The following is a 17,040-nucleotide window of genomic DNA, read 5'->3' as shown; positions in this document are numbered from 1 at the left end:
AAAATATCAATGGAATGGCTTCACAACAACTCGGTAAATGTCCTTAAGTGACCCAGCCAGAGCCCAGATCTAAATCCTATTGAACATCTCTGGAGAGATCTGAAAATGGCTGTACACCGTCGCTTCCCATCCAAGCTGATAGAGCTTGAGAGGTTCTGCACAGAGGAATGAGCAAAAATTCCCAAAGACAGGTGTGCAAAGCTTGTGGCATCATATTTAAAAAGACTTGAGGCTGTAATTGCTGCCAAAGGTGCATCAACAAAGTGTTTAGGAAAGGATGTGAATAATTATGTACATGTTATTTTTCAGTTTATTTTTTATTTTTGAATAAATTTGCAACAATTAAAAAAAAAAAAGTTTTTCACATTGTCATTATGGGGTATTGTGTGTAGAATTTTGAGGAAATAAATTTATTTAATCCATTTTGGAATAAAGCTTTAACATAAAAAATGTGGAAAAAAATATGAAGCGCTATGAATGCACTGTATAAGGTGCATACAGAGAGAAGAGTGTGTGTGCTACAGGTGGTGTGCAAACACTGGCTATCTGATCAGCCAGGCCAATGTATATTAATTAGATGATGTCATGTTTGTTTACTCTGGTTCTTGCTAAAAGGTACAGTGTGCAAGTTCATTCAGTCAAATAGCTATTTTCGATCTTTCTGTAGGTAATTTGTCCCTTAAAACAGGCATGCCAAAGACTACCACATATGTATTAATAAATAGATTAATAAATAATAAATACAAATGTCTTGTGAAGGACACCCATCCTAATATGTAACAGACATCTTCATATTTTCTAATAAAAGGCCAATCCTTCGTACTCTCTGAACAATATGTATCTGTTAAATGTCCTGCTGTTGTTTCAGCAAATCCAAACATTTGTGTTCAAAATATATTAATAATGTCCAACAGAAAGTGTTAAACCCTACTGAAGAAAAGCTGAGCTTGCTGACAGCAGTGCAGATTTGTGGCAAATCAATCTTAAGTGAGAAACGGTGAGAAATTTCTCCATGTTGGAAACATTTACACAGCTTGAATAAGCATTTACACTGCTACCGTTTATTGCTGCTCTAATTCTTTCTCAACTTTAAGGTGTCAAACACTCTAGCACGAATAAAATACATCAAATACAGGGTGAAACAAGCTACTTTTAATTAGCTTTACCTGCTTAAATCAATACTGCTTTTATTATGGCTGTCACGACTCATGTAAAATATGAAAATTAGCAAAAAGTGTCAGTTTGCTGCATTGCGACTAGATCTGTGCACATTGCATTAGATGTCTTTTATCCTTATTTTCTTAACAGCACCGAGCTTAGATTGTAAACAATCACACACATTGCTCTTGAGCTTGCAGTAGTCAATCTAAGGCACTTTTATAAATTAACTTTAATCCATTACAAAGTTTTAATCAACTTCAAATGATCCTGAGTTATGGCTGAACAATATATCGTTTGAGCATCAATATCGTAATGTGTGTATCCGTAACAGCCACATACTGCTTATTAAACTAAAATACTGTTTAACTCCCCAGAAAACTATAAAGCATTGTTTATCTAACTTTTATTTTTGCTCTATTGCATTTATATGTGCTTGTAATTTTTTCTATTTTATGCACATGCACTGCCTAGAAAAAGACTTGGTCATCCCAACTGATTTAAACCAGGAATTCTCAACTAGTGGGCCTCGGTGATTCTGTATGTGGGCTGCAAGATAGCTAAAAATTAACTTAAATATTGTACCAAAATTATTTGATTTCATAATTAAATATGTCATTGCAAAATGATAGTAGTATTGTGCAAAAACAGCCCCACTGCTAATTAGAGGCATAACTGTGGCTTAAATTTCCAATCGCTTCGCGTCAACTGTGGGACTACGTTCATAGTTGTATAAAGCAAACAGTCACGCAAATATAAAGGTAACGATGATTAGAGTTATAATTACCAACTCACACGTGCCTCAGGTCTACGACTCGTACTGTATCAGAGTCGCACAATTCCGTTAAATCACAAACTATTAGTGCTCTCTTTATGTGAACACTTTAAAATATCTGCATAGTTGTCCAAATTATCATCTTGTGAGCGTTTTATAATTGATGGGTATCCATACAGGAGGATCTAACGAGACTCTGTGGTGTTTCAGTAGTGAACAGCTGTTAACTGTTCCTGTCAGCGAACACCAATAATGTCCAGCTACAAACCAAACGGCCTTCAGACCGATGTGTTTTAACAGATTTAGAGTTTTTTTTTTTTTACTGTATTTTACATTTAGGATTAGCTTGTTTATTTAAATGGATAAAAATTAACAGATGAATAGAAGTCAGTCAAAGAATGACTGAAGTAAAGACTTCAGGAGCTGTAAACCAGTCTGTGCTTTTTTTATTATTAATATATAAAATTAATATAATATAATATAATATAATATAATATAATAAATAAATAAATAAATAAATAAATAAATAAATAAATAAATATATATATATATATATATATATATATATATATATATATATATATATATATATTTACAGTATATACATACATACATACATACATACATACATACATACAAACATCTATGCAAAATGTTTCAAGTTTTTTTTATAAAATTATGTAGTTAAAAAAGGGAATAATAGAAGGCAAAAGAAATGTTTTGCTAAGAAATAAAGCTTTTTCTCTAAATCAATCACTAAAACTAATGAAATCTTTCCAAATATAGTTATTCAAATCAACTGGTAAAATTGTATTTATATAGCAATATATATCGCAGCAAAACAAAATATTGTAATGTCAAATCTTTCCAATATCGTCCAGCCCTATCCTGAATGCACAAATGGCGCGACCTATATAAAAAGTATGTTTTTATTAATCTAAGTTGGTAATAGAAACATTTATTCCTAGCACCTGATATACATTATTATGTGACAGTAATCTCACACTAGGCACACACTAAAACTATATAATTAAACTAAAACTTTATTTCAAAAGATTATAGGCTCAATCTAAGTGCATAGTTCAGAGCGAATGGCGCAGTTGCAAATCAACTTGCTATTTTAAGTATGGGAAAAATAGTCATAGTGCCAGGTGCATGGTCAAAAAGGGTTGTTCTTATTCTCTTAATGAGTTATGGGTAGGCCCACAAAGAATCTGCGCTTGCAGAATTCTGCAGCTTTTCCGCAGATTTTTAGCCCGTCATTAATTCTGTTTATTTAGTAAATGTTTGTAAATCTATTTTTATTCAGTTTTTAAATTAATTACAGTAATATTATTAACTAATATGAAAATGTTCATCTGATTTATGTATAATGTAGTTTGTACAGCAATATTTTCTGTCTTTTAATAGATATATTATATGAGAGACTTGCTTTGTTTACCAAATAAAGTGCAAATCTAATTGGATTTGCATTTTAAACATTAAATAAAAGTTCAAAAAGATGTTTTTTTTTAATTTCACATATTAAGGTTTTAGTTATGATACTCCCAAAATCGTTCCGCAGAAATCTGCAGATTTTTACCAAATTTCTCTGCAGAAATAGCAAAAAACTGAATCCTTCTGGCCCTGGTTATGGGTGTTTTTGGCCATAATATGCATTAAACCAATTAGATTAAATTTCCCATTTACTTTAAGAGTCAGTTGTGGTTGCACCATGGCAAATTTACATGACTGACTTTGTAAGCAGAAAAACTGAATGCTTCACTAGTGAAAACAACTTGTGTGTGTGGTTAAAGTAATCAAATGATCTTCAGAATGAGTTGATTTCACCAAAGCTACCCTGAAGTGATAAAGGCATGGAAGAAGGTAGTGGTATTTCCATGTATGTACTCAATAATATTCTTTTACATTTGAATCCTTTAGATTTTATATTTAAAAATATGTCTCTATTGCTGTGCATCCCAGTGTGTGTAATAAGCCATGTGTAAGCACATTTTGGACTAACATGCTTCTTAAATAACAATAACAAAAACTGAGCCACTAACTTGATGCAATGCTGCGTTCGTCAGTGCATGTGTGAAATAACGTCACCCATCACATCACATCACACAAACTTGACCAGCGGCATCTCCAAACACTAGCAATCGCTCTTTAAATAACAAAACATAATAATAACAAAGACATTGACTTTAGACAAGCTTTTAGTTGGTCAATGTTGTGGTCTATTTCATTTGCCTCAAAATAGCAACGCATCAACAATGCGTCTTAACACTTCTCCTTTTCAGGACAGCACAGCCATGAGTGCACAAATGCATTTGCTATTTGAACAGAGTGGTGCAGGAAATGAAAATGATACCTGTATTGGGCTTAAACTAGCAAAATACACTTGCATTGTGTCACATTGTGCCAGGTGTATGATAAGCACCCAATATATGACATCTTTAAATAAATAAATAGAAAACTGTTGGTCATATTACCCATTCATAATCATTTTAATTAATCGTTATTACATAATTGACCAAATTAATCAGGATTATTTATTAATTTTTTTTACATAATCAAGCAGCCCCTATGCCTGTACATGTATGTGAGTTTTTGAAGTGCCGGTATATCTTGTTTTGCATCATATAAACCACCATGCATTGCAGTTTAAGAAAAATGTTAATTCCTGTTTTACTGGGAAATTTTTTTTACCTACAGCCAGGCCCATATTAAGATTTTAGAGGCTCCTGGGCAATATAATATTATTTAATAAAATATTGTTTAATAAAATGAATCTACCTGTATAATGTTTTGCCCGCATTTTTTAAATAAATGTTAAACAGTACATATATTTCTAGTCTACAAAGATTTAACTTATTTTTAAAGCATTTAAAGCACACTTTCAAAAATTTCATACTAATAAAATTAATGGATTTTAATATACTTATTTAAGTTTACTGAAACAGTTCTAAATAATTTATTTCTATGGGTATTTTTAATGTATAACTTCTACAAAATTATAATGCATATGATTTAGATATAACACCTCTCCAATCCAGTTCTATGAATCTGATTCTTCCATAATACACACACTTATTAATGATTCCCATTTGCCTTCCTCGAGATGAATAGTAGGCAAAATCTGATATGTACAGGCCCGGATTGGCTAATCGGGAGGACCGGGAGAATTCCTGGTGGGCCGGTTTGTTTTTTGGCCGCGAGGGCCGGTGTCCCTAGCTGCTTGCACTCTCTCAGCAGTCACACTTTTTTCATTTATTTGTTTATTTGACCATATCTTTACTCTTTTTATTCATTATTTTTCTGCAGCGCCACACTTTTTATTTATTTTCTTGCAGCCCCGTGAGCAAAATGCAGCCTGCAGGTTAACTAACGTTAATGATGATGATGTAATGTAACTATTGACCCCAAACAGCGGCACCTTAGTGAATAGAAGAATTCGAATAATTTATATTATGGAATAATACACCTGCTCAACGAAAATCAAATGATTCACTACTTTAACAAATCTGAACTAACTTGATTAGAAATCTAAAAAGGGGAGAAAAAGATTGAGCCATCAAAAGAAAGTAGTGCTGTGTCTTAAGGGTCACAAGTCATTACTTATTTTTTAAAACCGCAGTTATAGCACCATTGTGGTGCAGTGGTAAGCACGTTGCGTTTCAACGCCGCGGACCCGTATTCGAGTCTCACCTATAAATTTATTATTTTATTTTTTTTCATTTTTATTGTAAAGACATATAATACTGTTAGGGTTGTTGAACATTTGAATTTCTAAAGCAGCTGTTTTCTTGGAAAAGACATGATAGTGAAATTAGAAACTGAATTGGAATCAGTCGTGAACTGAGGTGGGCCTGTCTGGCTTGAAACTCCAGGGCTGAAAATGAGTCCCACTCCGGCCCTGGATATGTAGTAGGGAAAAAAAGAAGTGCATCAGACGCTGGATTCAAACCGGGTTCATGATCGATCACATCAAAACATGTTGCCATGCGCTTTACGAGCTACGCCACTCACGCTATTATCAGGTGCGCTTTTTAGTTATGTTGTTTCTGTCAATCAAACAGTGATGGGCGGTAATCGCTTTGTATTTGTACTTAGTCTAAGTAGTTTCTCCAAAATCAGCATTTTTCCCCCCCATCACAGGGGCCCTAAGTGCACACTGGCCCCTGGGCCTGTGCCCATAATGCCCATTGGCAATCCGGCCCTGCCTACAGCTACAGTATATAACCTCAGTGTAAATTAATAGCAATTTTATATTTTGGGATGAGCTATTTTATTAAAAATGCACCAAAACATTAAACAAATTAAATTTCCAAAAGTTATATTCAACAAAAAACTATTCACTACTTAGACTTCGGCCATAAAGAAAGGCTCACCTGCAACAAGTGCTTCTTAAAATGGCTTTAAAAGTGTTTGGAGCTGAACAGAGTTCAGCAGGCATCACAGCCTACAAAGCTAAATGTCTGTCAGAAGTCAACGTTCAATCCCAGCGGCTGTGTTGACAGAGGAAAGGTCTCACAGGAGGACACTAGAATACCTCTGTCCAACCCACGACTCGCACTAGACCAAGAGACAAACCACAAAGCAAAACTGATGAATTTGCTCAAAACCAAAAGAACCTGTGGCAGAAACTAGTGCTGTCAAACGTATCGACAACAAGTCTGTGCCAGAGTTATACAGAGCTCTCAATCGCTCTTTTCGCATTTGATGCTTTAAAAACTCCATGTGCATTTCAGGTTTGCTTTAACAAATAGGGTCAAATAATGTCAAGGTACCATCTTTAAGAGTCAGCAACATTCAGCAGCATCTAAAATAAAAGTAAACTAGTTTAGGAAGAAATTTCTTAAAGTGAAGCGGTGTAATCTGCTGTTGCCAATAAAGGGATAGTTCACCCAAAAATAACCATTGTCATCATTTACTCAAACTTGACTTATTTAAAATCTGTCTTCTTTCTTCTGTTAAACAAAGGAATATAGTTTAAACACTGTTAAAACCAGTAACCACTGACTTCAATAGTAGGAAAAACAAATACTATGAAAGTCAATGGTTACAGGTTTTCAGCATTCTTAAAAAAAAAATCTTTATTTTGTTTTTAACAAAATAAAAAAAAAAACTCATAAAGGTTTATAACCAATTGAAGATGAGAAAAAAGTGAGTAAATTCACATTTTATGTGAACTAACCATTAAACATTAATCATCAACAAAAGACAAAGGGCCCTTTCATATAAGGCGCAATAAGGTGCACGACATGTTTGGCGCAATTTGCTGCTATTTTTAGACCCATTTTGCACCACGTTGTTTAAATAGCAAATTCATTTAAGCCACTTTGTGGACTCGTGGGTGTTCTGGTCTAGATGGGCGGTGTGTTAAGGCGCATTGCTGGCACGTTGCTATTTTGAGGAACTGAAATAGATCGTCCCATTGACCAACTGAAAGTTGGTCTAAAGCCTAGCACAGAGCGAGTTAGTAATGCGCCTATGCGGTTCAAACACTTACACATTGCGTAATACTCACAGGATCTACAGCAACACACAAATATCTTTACATATTAGGGATTAAAATGTTACAAAATTTATTATTCTCAACATAAATATAAAAACCACTGCCTCCATGCTTTCTTCATGTCGGGGGGCTTTTTTCAAATTACTGATGATAATTTGCATTTGTATAATATTATTATTAAAAGCAGTATTGTTTATTATATGCATATCTATATATTTTTTTTAATAAAAACACGTTTAGATTTGTCCACCCATTGAGTTTTGAAGACGTATGCATCACCATATGGCGTATAAGAATAGGACGTGTGTTTGGACATAACTCCGTTTTTTGACCACACTTCATTATTATTGTTAATTTATTCGTTTGCTAGAAATAAGAACTCAATTTAGAAATAGTTTTAAAACAAATCTTTGCGCTTAACAAACTAAATTAAATATCTAGGCTAATGATGTCTTCAGTGAAGTGTGTACAACAATGTTTCCTTATCCAAGAAAGGAGTTAATTAAAGAGTAAAAGTAAAGTAGAGAGAAAGTAAAGAGGCTGAATGGAGGATGCTCGATCTGCAGATGCTCTGCTCAGCGTTCAGTTTTTCCACTTACAAAGTCTGCCATGTAAATAGCAAATGTGCCATGGCGCAACGCAACTCACTCTTAAAGAGAATGAGACATGAGAATCTAATTGACTTAATGCACGTTATGCTCAAAACACACCCATAACTCACTGAGAGGATAAGCTCAACCCTGTTAGACCATGCACCACGACGCAAAGCATATTTTTCAGTCCCTAAAATAGCAAAAGTGGATTCAGACATGCCCTTAATGCTTTTGTGCCATGTACTTTAGACTTTGCGCCTAGATTGTTCAAAATCCCTATATCCCTTTTAGACCAACCTGCAGCTCTGTGTTCATCTGTATATTTTTTGTGTTGTATTTATTTGTGTTATGGTTGTAATTTGCTTATTTGTTTAGTTTTATTTTAATATATGATAAGCAAGATGACTTAGACAAGTTGTTTTTTCTTTAATGCTGAAATTGGAATTACAAACTGTATATTATGTTATATTATATTATATTATATTATATTATATTATATTATATTATATTATATTATATTATATTATATTATATTAAATTATTATTTATTATATTATATTATATTATATTATATTATAATATACAATATTATATTATATCATTATTTATTATATTATATTATATTATATTATATTGTATTGTATTGTATTGTATTGTATTGTATTGTATTGTATTGTATTATATTATATTATATTATATTATATTATATTATATTATATTATGACTACTAGAAAATTGCATAATTTTTTAGGATGGTAAAATAATCAACATTATTTTCTCTGCAGCTAAGCAAGTGAAAATATTAACAAGGCAAATGAAAACATAAACTGGCCAAACTGGAACAATAATAAAAATCAAAAACATTGAGCCATGCTCAAAGGGACAGTTCACCTTAAAATTCATTCATTCATTCATATTTCTCTATTTCAGAGGTCGCCACAGTGGAATGAACCGACAACTATTTCAGCATATGTTTTACACAGCAGATGCCCTTCCAGCTGCAACCCAGTACTGGGAAACACCCATAAACACTTATTCACCCACACTCATACACTACTGGCAATTAAGATCCTCCAATTCACCTATTGAGCATGTCTTTGGAATGTAGGGAAAACCCGGAGCACCCAAAGGAAACCCACGCCAACACGGGGAGAACATGCAAACTCTACACGGAAATGCCAACTGGCCCAGCCAGGACTCGAACCAGCGACCTTCACTGAGCCACCGTGCCCCAAAAAATGAAATATTCAGGACAATTTAAACCTGTATGGAGTTTCTTTCTTCTATGGAACACAAAATAAAAAATAACAATATCTTGTTTGTGCTCAACAGAAAAAGAAAAAAATCATAAATGTTTTGAACCACTTGAGTGCGAGTAAATGCTGAGAGGATTTACATTTTTGGGTGAACCTATTAGGGTTAATAAGAAAATTAAAACATGCATAAACATTTTAATGAATGTTGTTACAAAACGTTTTAGTTGTATCACAAATCAACATCCTTTAAGTTATACAGATTATCCAGTATCATGAAAATAGAACCAGAAACAGTTTAGGATAAAGGTCTGAAATGCCAAATGAGTCTCAAAAGAGTTGAGAATGACTCAGAGATCTGAAAAGTATCACTGAGATCCAGTCAACGATTTAAAGTTTGACATTTTCCCAATAGATTTCTCCTGAGGGAGCTCACACTCGGATGAATGGCTCATTTCAGTAAGCTGTATCAGCCATTTGGGTTTTGATTTAAGGTGTTTATACATCTGACTGAAGAATGACACTGTTATTTGTTCAATCATCATCATCTGCTGGTTTATGATCCAGATGCTCTAATGAGTATATAACGGTTTCATGTATTGAAGAACAGGCAGTGTGAGACTTTGAATGGTACAAATTGATCCGTCTCAGTAATTGAGATGGTAAAATCACGTTTCAGACGAAAATGGAGTAATCACTATTATGACTTAATAAGTGTCATCTGAAAGAGTGATTTTAAGATGCAACAAGTGCAAATGTCTGTTTGAAATTTGATTTGCCAATTTAATGACCATAAATATCAGAATAAATTAATAAATAAATTAATGAATACATAAAAAATTATACATTTATAAATTAGTAAATAAATACAAAGAAATGACCAAACGAACAAAATGGATGGATGGATGGATGGATGGATGGATGGATGGATGGATGGATGGATGGATGGATGGATGGATGGATGGATGGATGGATGGATAGAGCAATGGTTGGACTGATAGAACTATAGATGGAAGAACAGAACGATGGATAGATAAAACAATAAGTAGATATATAGATTGATAGAAAAGAGGATAGACTGGGAACGATAGGTAGATAGACTGATAGAATGATAGATGGAATGATAGAACAAAAGATGGATAGATGTACTATTGGATGGATGGATGGATAGATGGATGGATGGATGGATGGAAAATAGGGGTCATTTTAAAACACAACCTGATTTTTATTTGGCAAAAGAAATCCTGAGCAACAGCCATATCACCCTGCAGCTTAAGACCAGTTACTCACTGAAGCTAATCAGGGCTGAGCTTGGTCAGTACCTGGATGGGAGACAACATGGGAAAAACTAGGTTGCTGTTGGAAGTGGTGATAGTGAGGCCTGTAGGGGGCGCTCAACCTATGGTCTGTGTGAGTCCTAATGCCCAGTAAAAGTGAAGGGGACACTACACTGTCAGTGGGCTCCGTCTTTCGGATGAGACGTTAAACCGAGGTCCTGACTCTCTGTGGTCATTAAAAATCTCATGGCACTTCTCGTGAAAGAGCAGGGGTGTAACCCCGGTGTCCTGGCCAAAGTCCCTCTATCGGCCCTTACGATCATGGCCTCCCAATCATCCCCATCCACCGAATTGGCTCTATCACTGTCTCTCCACTCTACCAATAGCTGGTGTGTGGTGAGCACACTGGCGCCGTTGTCCTGTGGGAGCTGTCGAATCATCCAAGTGGATGCTGCACACTGGTGGTGGTGTGGAGAGCGTCTCATGATTGTGAAGTGCTTTGGGTGGATGGCCATACACAATAAATGCGCTATAAGATTTATAAATTGATAAATAAATAAATAAAAAATAAATAAATATATAAAAAATAAATAAATAAACCATCCAACCAAGCAAGCAAGCACCCAAAAAATGGGATAATAAAAAAGAAATTACTAAATGAACACATGAAGGACAAAATACGTTAACAAACAACAAAAAAGCCCTAAATAAATGGTGAAATAAAGGGTTCAAATAAATGGCTACAAAAATAAACAAATACATATGTAAACAAATAATCTAAGGCTTATTATGCCAAATAAGTAAATGGCTATTAAATAAAGGACTGAATTAATTAATAAATGAATTGATAAATATAGCTACACTGCTAATTAAACAGCTGTATGTGAGCAAAAGAATAAGGAAATATTAAAAATAAAATGCAAAATGTTTGTTTTTATTTAATTAATTTTTTTTTAATTAGGGGATAGTGGGGAAATACGAGAACTACAGTCTGTGATTTTTTCTTATTCTGTATTATGCACAGTACCTGACAAAAGTCTTGTTGTCGATCCCAGTTGTGAGAGCAACAAATAATAACTTGACTTCTAGTTGATCATTTGGAAAAGTGACAGAAGGTAGATTTTTCTGATGAATCATCTGTTGAACTGAATCATCACAAATACTGCAGAAAACCTATCAGAACCCGCATCAGCCTCCACATCAAAGCTCCTGAAAGCAAAGACGGTCAAGGTGCTCCAGGATTGGCCAGCCCAGTCACCAGATATGAACATTATTGAACATGTCCGGGGTAAGATGAAGGAGGAGGCATTGAAGATGAATCCAAAGTATCCTGATAAACTCTGCAAGAACGCTTTCTTTGCCATTCCAGATAACTTTATTAATCAGTTATTTGAGTCATTGCAGAGATGTATGGATGCAGTCCTCCAAGCTCATGGGAGTCATACACAATATTCATTCTTTCTCCACTGCAGCATGACTTTATATTCTATACTGTACATTATTTCTGTTAAGTGACGAGACTTTTGTCTAAGCAAAGTCAGACCTTACTGTCCTAATTAAATAATTAAAAATCAAGGCATGATTATATTTAATTTTGCTAAAATAAGCGTCATCTAGAGGCCTTTGCCTGTCATATAAGCCACTTCTGATACCAAATGATCAACTAGAAGTCAAGTTATTATTGTTGTTCCTTAAACTTGGATAGGCGACAAGACTTTTGTCATGTAGTGTACTAATATGTGTGGTCTTGTTAAATACCAATAAAAATAAATAAATACATAAAGTGCAATCAAAAATTCAGCCAAAAAAAAAACCTTGAGGTCTCGAGAATCTTCAAATATTTACAGAAGCAAGGTGATCAAACATGTCAAGCCTAAATGCTTTAAAACGAAACACAATTAATTCGACTGCATTCGCATTTTGAATTAATAATGCCATAAGTCGCATTCATCACACGTCCTGTCTGGGTCTGTTTTCTCAGCGTGTGTTATACGTACGGCAGGTGCCCAGTAATGACTAATATTCCCCTTATCAATTAGACACCGCCAAACATTTTATGCTAACAATGCCACTAATGAGTTGAACAGGCTCAGGAACAAACACACCATTAATAACAATCATTGTAAGGGCGACAACTCTCTGTCAGACTCAGTCGTAATGAATATTTCATTAAAAATAATCAAATGCCACTCACCCTAATGAGCAAATATTCAAAGCAGCTTCATTAGAAAAGTTCGCGAAGACATATACAAGTCACACACAGGCAGCTATTTCTTCTCATTTGACATTTCATTGAGAGTGTTTTGTTATGTTGCACTGTATAGACTTTATGAAGCCATTTGTTCAAAGGGGACCTATTATGCCCTTTTTTACAAGATGTAAAATAAGTCTACTGTGTCCCTAGATTGTGTATGTGAAGTTTCAGCTCAAAATACCACACAAATAAGGTTTTATATCTCTTTGAAACTGACCCTTTTAGGCTTTGATTCTAATTATGCCAGTTTGGTAACTGTCACTTTAAATTCAAAGGAGATTGCGCTCTTTTCAAAAGAGGGCGGAGCTATGACTGCCTCAGCATAGTGGCAGATTCAAAAACAAGACTAACATCCTATGATAATGAGGGAGAGATGGTCACTAATGGGTGGGGCTTCCCCCCTCTGACGACACGTACAAAGGAAGAATGTCAGTCAAAGTGTTTCTGCAGACTGTTTTTATCAAGTGTGATTATAAAAGATAAAATAAATAGATTTTTACCATTAGAAGCTGCTTATACTTGCACACTGGTGCCACAAATGTGTGATTAAACCTCTTATTAAAGTAAATATTGCACAATAGGTGCCTTTTTAGCACTTTCAGCTTACTTTATTTCTCTCACATACTAATTTAGTAAATATTATCAGATTTATCCTCACCAGATTTATTTTAATTTTTAACATTTATACACACACACACACTCAGATGCAAACTGAAATATTGTTGGTAATGTGAAATGTCAGTCAGTTTTGACTGGGAATTGGACCACATTTTATGACCCTTTTATTTTATGGGATTATACTTCCAAAAAGTAAAATATCCTCATCATTTACTTACGCTAAAGTGGCTCTATACTTTTTCTTTCTTTCTTTCTTTCTTTCTTTCTTTCTTTCTTTCTTTCTTTCTTTCTTCTGTTGAACATAAAACAAGATATTCTGAAGAATGTTAGGGGAAAACATCCATAGTAGAAACAAAATATATGTAAATATCTGTTTTTATATATATATATATATATATATATATATATATATATATATATATATATATATATATATATATATATATATATATATATGTATATATATATATATATATATATATATATATATATATATATATGTATATATATATTATATATATATATATATGTATATATATATTATATATATATATATATATATATATATATATATATATATATATATATATATCTTTAGTGTTCAACAAAAGAAAGAAACTCAAACAGGTTTGGAACAAGTGGAGGATGAAGAAACAATGACTAAGTTTTCATTTTTGGCTGAGCTATCCCTTTAAGACAGACATGTCACCACCTACTAGTGTTTTGTTGTTAAAATTGCTCTCAAAATGACTTCAAACATTTCTCAGATTTTTCCACTGGTAAAAAATATCTGACCTGCTTTTTACTGCTGCAACCAATTTTTATGTGTATTTGAAGTTTCAGCTAAAAATACCCCGCAAATAATGTTACATAACTTTTTGAAACTGCCCCTTTTCTGGTTTAATCCTAATTGTGAAAGTTTGGTGACTGTCACTTTAAATTCAAATGAGATTGCGCTCTTTTCAAAAGAGGGCGGAGCTATGAATGCGTCAGCATAGTGGCAGATTCAAAAACAAGACTAACATCCTATGATAATGAGGGAGAGATGGTCACTAATGGGCGGGGCTTTACCCCTCTGATGACACGTACAAAGAGAAAATGTCAATCAAAGTGTTTCTGCAGACTGTTTTCATCAAGTGTAATGATAAAAAATAAATTTATAAGATAAAAAAAATAAATCTATTAAAAATAAATTAATAGATTTTTATCATTAAAAGCTGGCTATATTTACACACTGGTGCCAAAAATCTGTGATTAAACCTCCTATAAAACTGTTTTTTGCACAATACATGCCCTTTTAAGCACTTTCAGACTCGCTTTATTTCTGTCTAATAAGATTATGTTTAATATGACTATTAAAGGCAGGGCTCACGCCTGATTTATCTGTGCAGAAAATTATATAGTTTGCAGAGTCTGATAACCTACTGTAGCTTACTGTTAATTTGTTTTAAACAACATGTATCCAGTCAAAACTCAAAGTGAAACTGAAACATTGCCGACATATTGAAGAATTTTAACCTGTTGCATGACTTGTCACTCAGTTTTTCTTTCATATTTGGTTTGGATGTGTTATTATATGCTGCTGAAAAGGATGTTTGCAGCATTAACCAGCACATAATAATGATGTGCGTTGATCAAAAATGATGTAAACGTCACATGAATTCCTACATAACTGTTCACACTGTGGTCAGATTGCAAAACATTAGATCTGTACCCTCAAAGCAAGCGTGAAGCGCAATAAGAGGAGAGAGATGAACCTGACAGCAGTTTTCTCTGTAGCTTCTGGTGTGTCTGTGGAGGGAAGCTCATCTGCCAGGATCTCCTCTATGCGCTGTGGATCATCCGGGACGTCCCGCTGTGCTTTCCCCTTCTCTTTCTTGCTCGTCCCAGCCGTGAGTGTGTTCCACAGAGCGCTCTGAGACTTTGAGCCTGGAAACAAATATATTGTTTTTTTTATTTTTATTACAGTTCATTCTAAATTAGTTTTAGTTTTTCCTTCTAATATTATTATTTTCTGCTTCAGTATTTAGTTAGCTTATTTACTTAATTTTATTTACTTATTTATTTACTTATTCATTTACTTATTTACTTATTTCCTTATTTATGTATTTATTTATTTATTTAATTATTTGTTCATTTATTTACTTATTTACTTATTAATTTACTTATATATTTGTTTGTTTGTTTTTTATTTACATATGTGTTTATTTATTTATTTACTTATTTAGTTACTTGATTATTTACCCATTTATTTGTTTTTACCTATTTACTTGTTTACTTATATCTCTATATACATAATAACTTTTTTAATATTTATTTATTTATTTATTTATATATTTATTTGTTAGTTTGTTTATTTACTTATGTGTTTATTTGTTTACTTATTTAGTTACTTGATTATTTACCCATTTATTTGTTTTTTTACTTATTTATTTGTTTACTTATCTCTATATACATAATAACTTTTTAAAAGATTTATTTATTTATTTATTTATTCATTCCTTTAAATACTTGTTTATGTACTTATTTAGTTACTTGTTTATTTACTTATTTTTTTGTTACTTTTTTATTCAATTATTTATTTATTTACTTGTTTGGTTTCTTGTTTATTTGCTTATTTATTTATTGATTGTTTTACTTATTTAGTTACTTGTTTATTTACATATTTATTTATTTACTTATTAAGTTTCTTGTTTATTTACTTTTTAATTTATTGATTGTTTTACTTATTTAGTCACTTTTTTATTTACGTATTTATTTGTTTACTTATTTATTTTTACTTAATTACTTGTTTACTTGTATAATTAATAACTTATTTATTTACTTATATACATATTAACTGAATTAATTACTTGTTAACTTATATACTTTTTAACTTATTTACTTATTCATTCACTTATTTAATTACTTATTTAATTGTATACTTATTTACTTATTTCAATGTTCATTTAATTTTATAAATAATTTGTGCTTGTTTTCTTGGAAAGTAAAATAAATAAAAACAAATAAATGTGGTATTAAATAAATAAAGAGCCCACAAATATTTAATAAAAAAGCAGTAAAAAAAAAAGAATCAATAAAAGTTTAAAAGAGCAACATATAAATGAAAAACAAAAGAAGAAAATAATAAATAAATTATTTTTAAAAATAATTTAGAATTAAATGCAATTAAACACAAAATATAATTGTTTTATTAAGTCTTTTAAGTACTTTTTTATTTTTATTTTGTTACATTTACTTATTTATCTACTTCTCTACAACAATCTGTGGGCCTTTTTTTTCTTTTTTGATCCAGCACTAAGCTACATTATATATTTTCTGTTGATATATGCTGCCATCTAGTGGCATGAGCGCGTAATGCTCTGTCGTCTCTAGAATCAACAGCTAGTAAGTCTTGTACAGTGACCAAGGACAAAAATGTAATGCTAAATTCATTGCAGTAGTTATTTTACAGACAAGTTTTAATGCGTTTGACTAATAATTCTGTAGAACCTCATCACAACTGTACCAGTCATTTGTGATCACTAGATAATGATTTTTAGACATGCTGGTTTTAGGCAATTCCATGACCCAGTAAATTCCCTTTAACACTCACTTATATTGTAACTC

At 32.5% G+C, this 17,040-nt stretch overlaps 1 protein-coding gene across 10 annotated transcripts in view; it reads right to left on the bottom strand.

The window, feature by feature from the left end:
• pde1cb (phosphodiesterase 1C, calmodulin-dependent b) overlaps positions 1-17,040 on the bottom strand; it is a 169,338-nt gene that overhangs the window by 119,690 nt on the left and 32,608 nt on the right. For all 10 annotated transcript variants that reach the window (XR_015478987.1, XR_015478986.1, XM_087241455.1 and 7 more), the window contains one exon: positions 15,189-15,360. Coding sequence is in view for 8 of the 10 variants with exons in the window: in XM_087241455.1 (XP_087097581.1) it covers positions 15,189-15,360 (172 nt within the window). In the remaining 2 variants the exon portion in view is untranslated. The remainder of the gene's footprint in view (positions 1-15,188; positions 15,361-17,040) is intronic.

The sequence above is a fragment of the Danio rerio genome, chromosome 2, assembly GCF_052040795.2.
Source record: "Danio rerio strain M-AB ecotype USA chromosome 2, GRCz13ab, whole genome shotgun sequence".
Taxonomy (NCBI): domain Eukaryota; kingdom Metazoa; phylum Chordata; class Actinopteri; order Cypriniformes; family Danionidae; genus Danio; species Danio rerio.
Note: the sequence above shows the minus strand (reverse complement) of the source record. Positions and strands in the feature narration are given on the sequence as shown.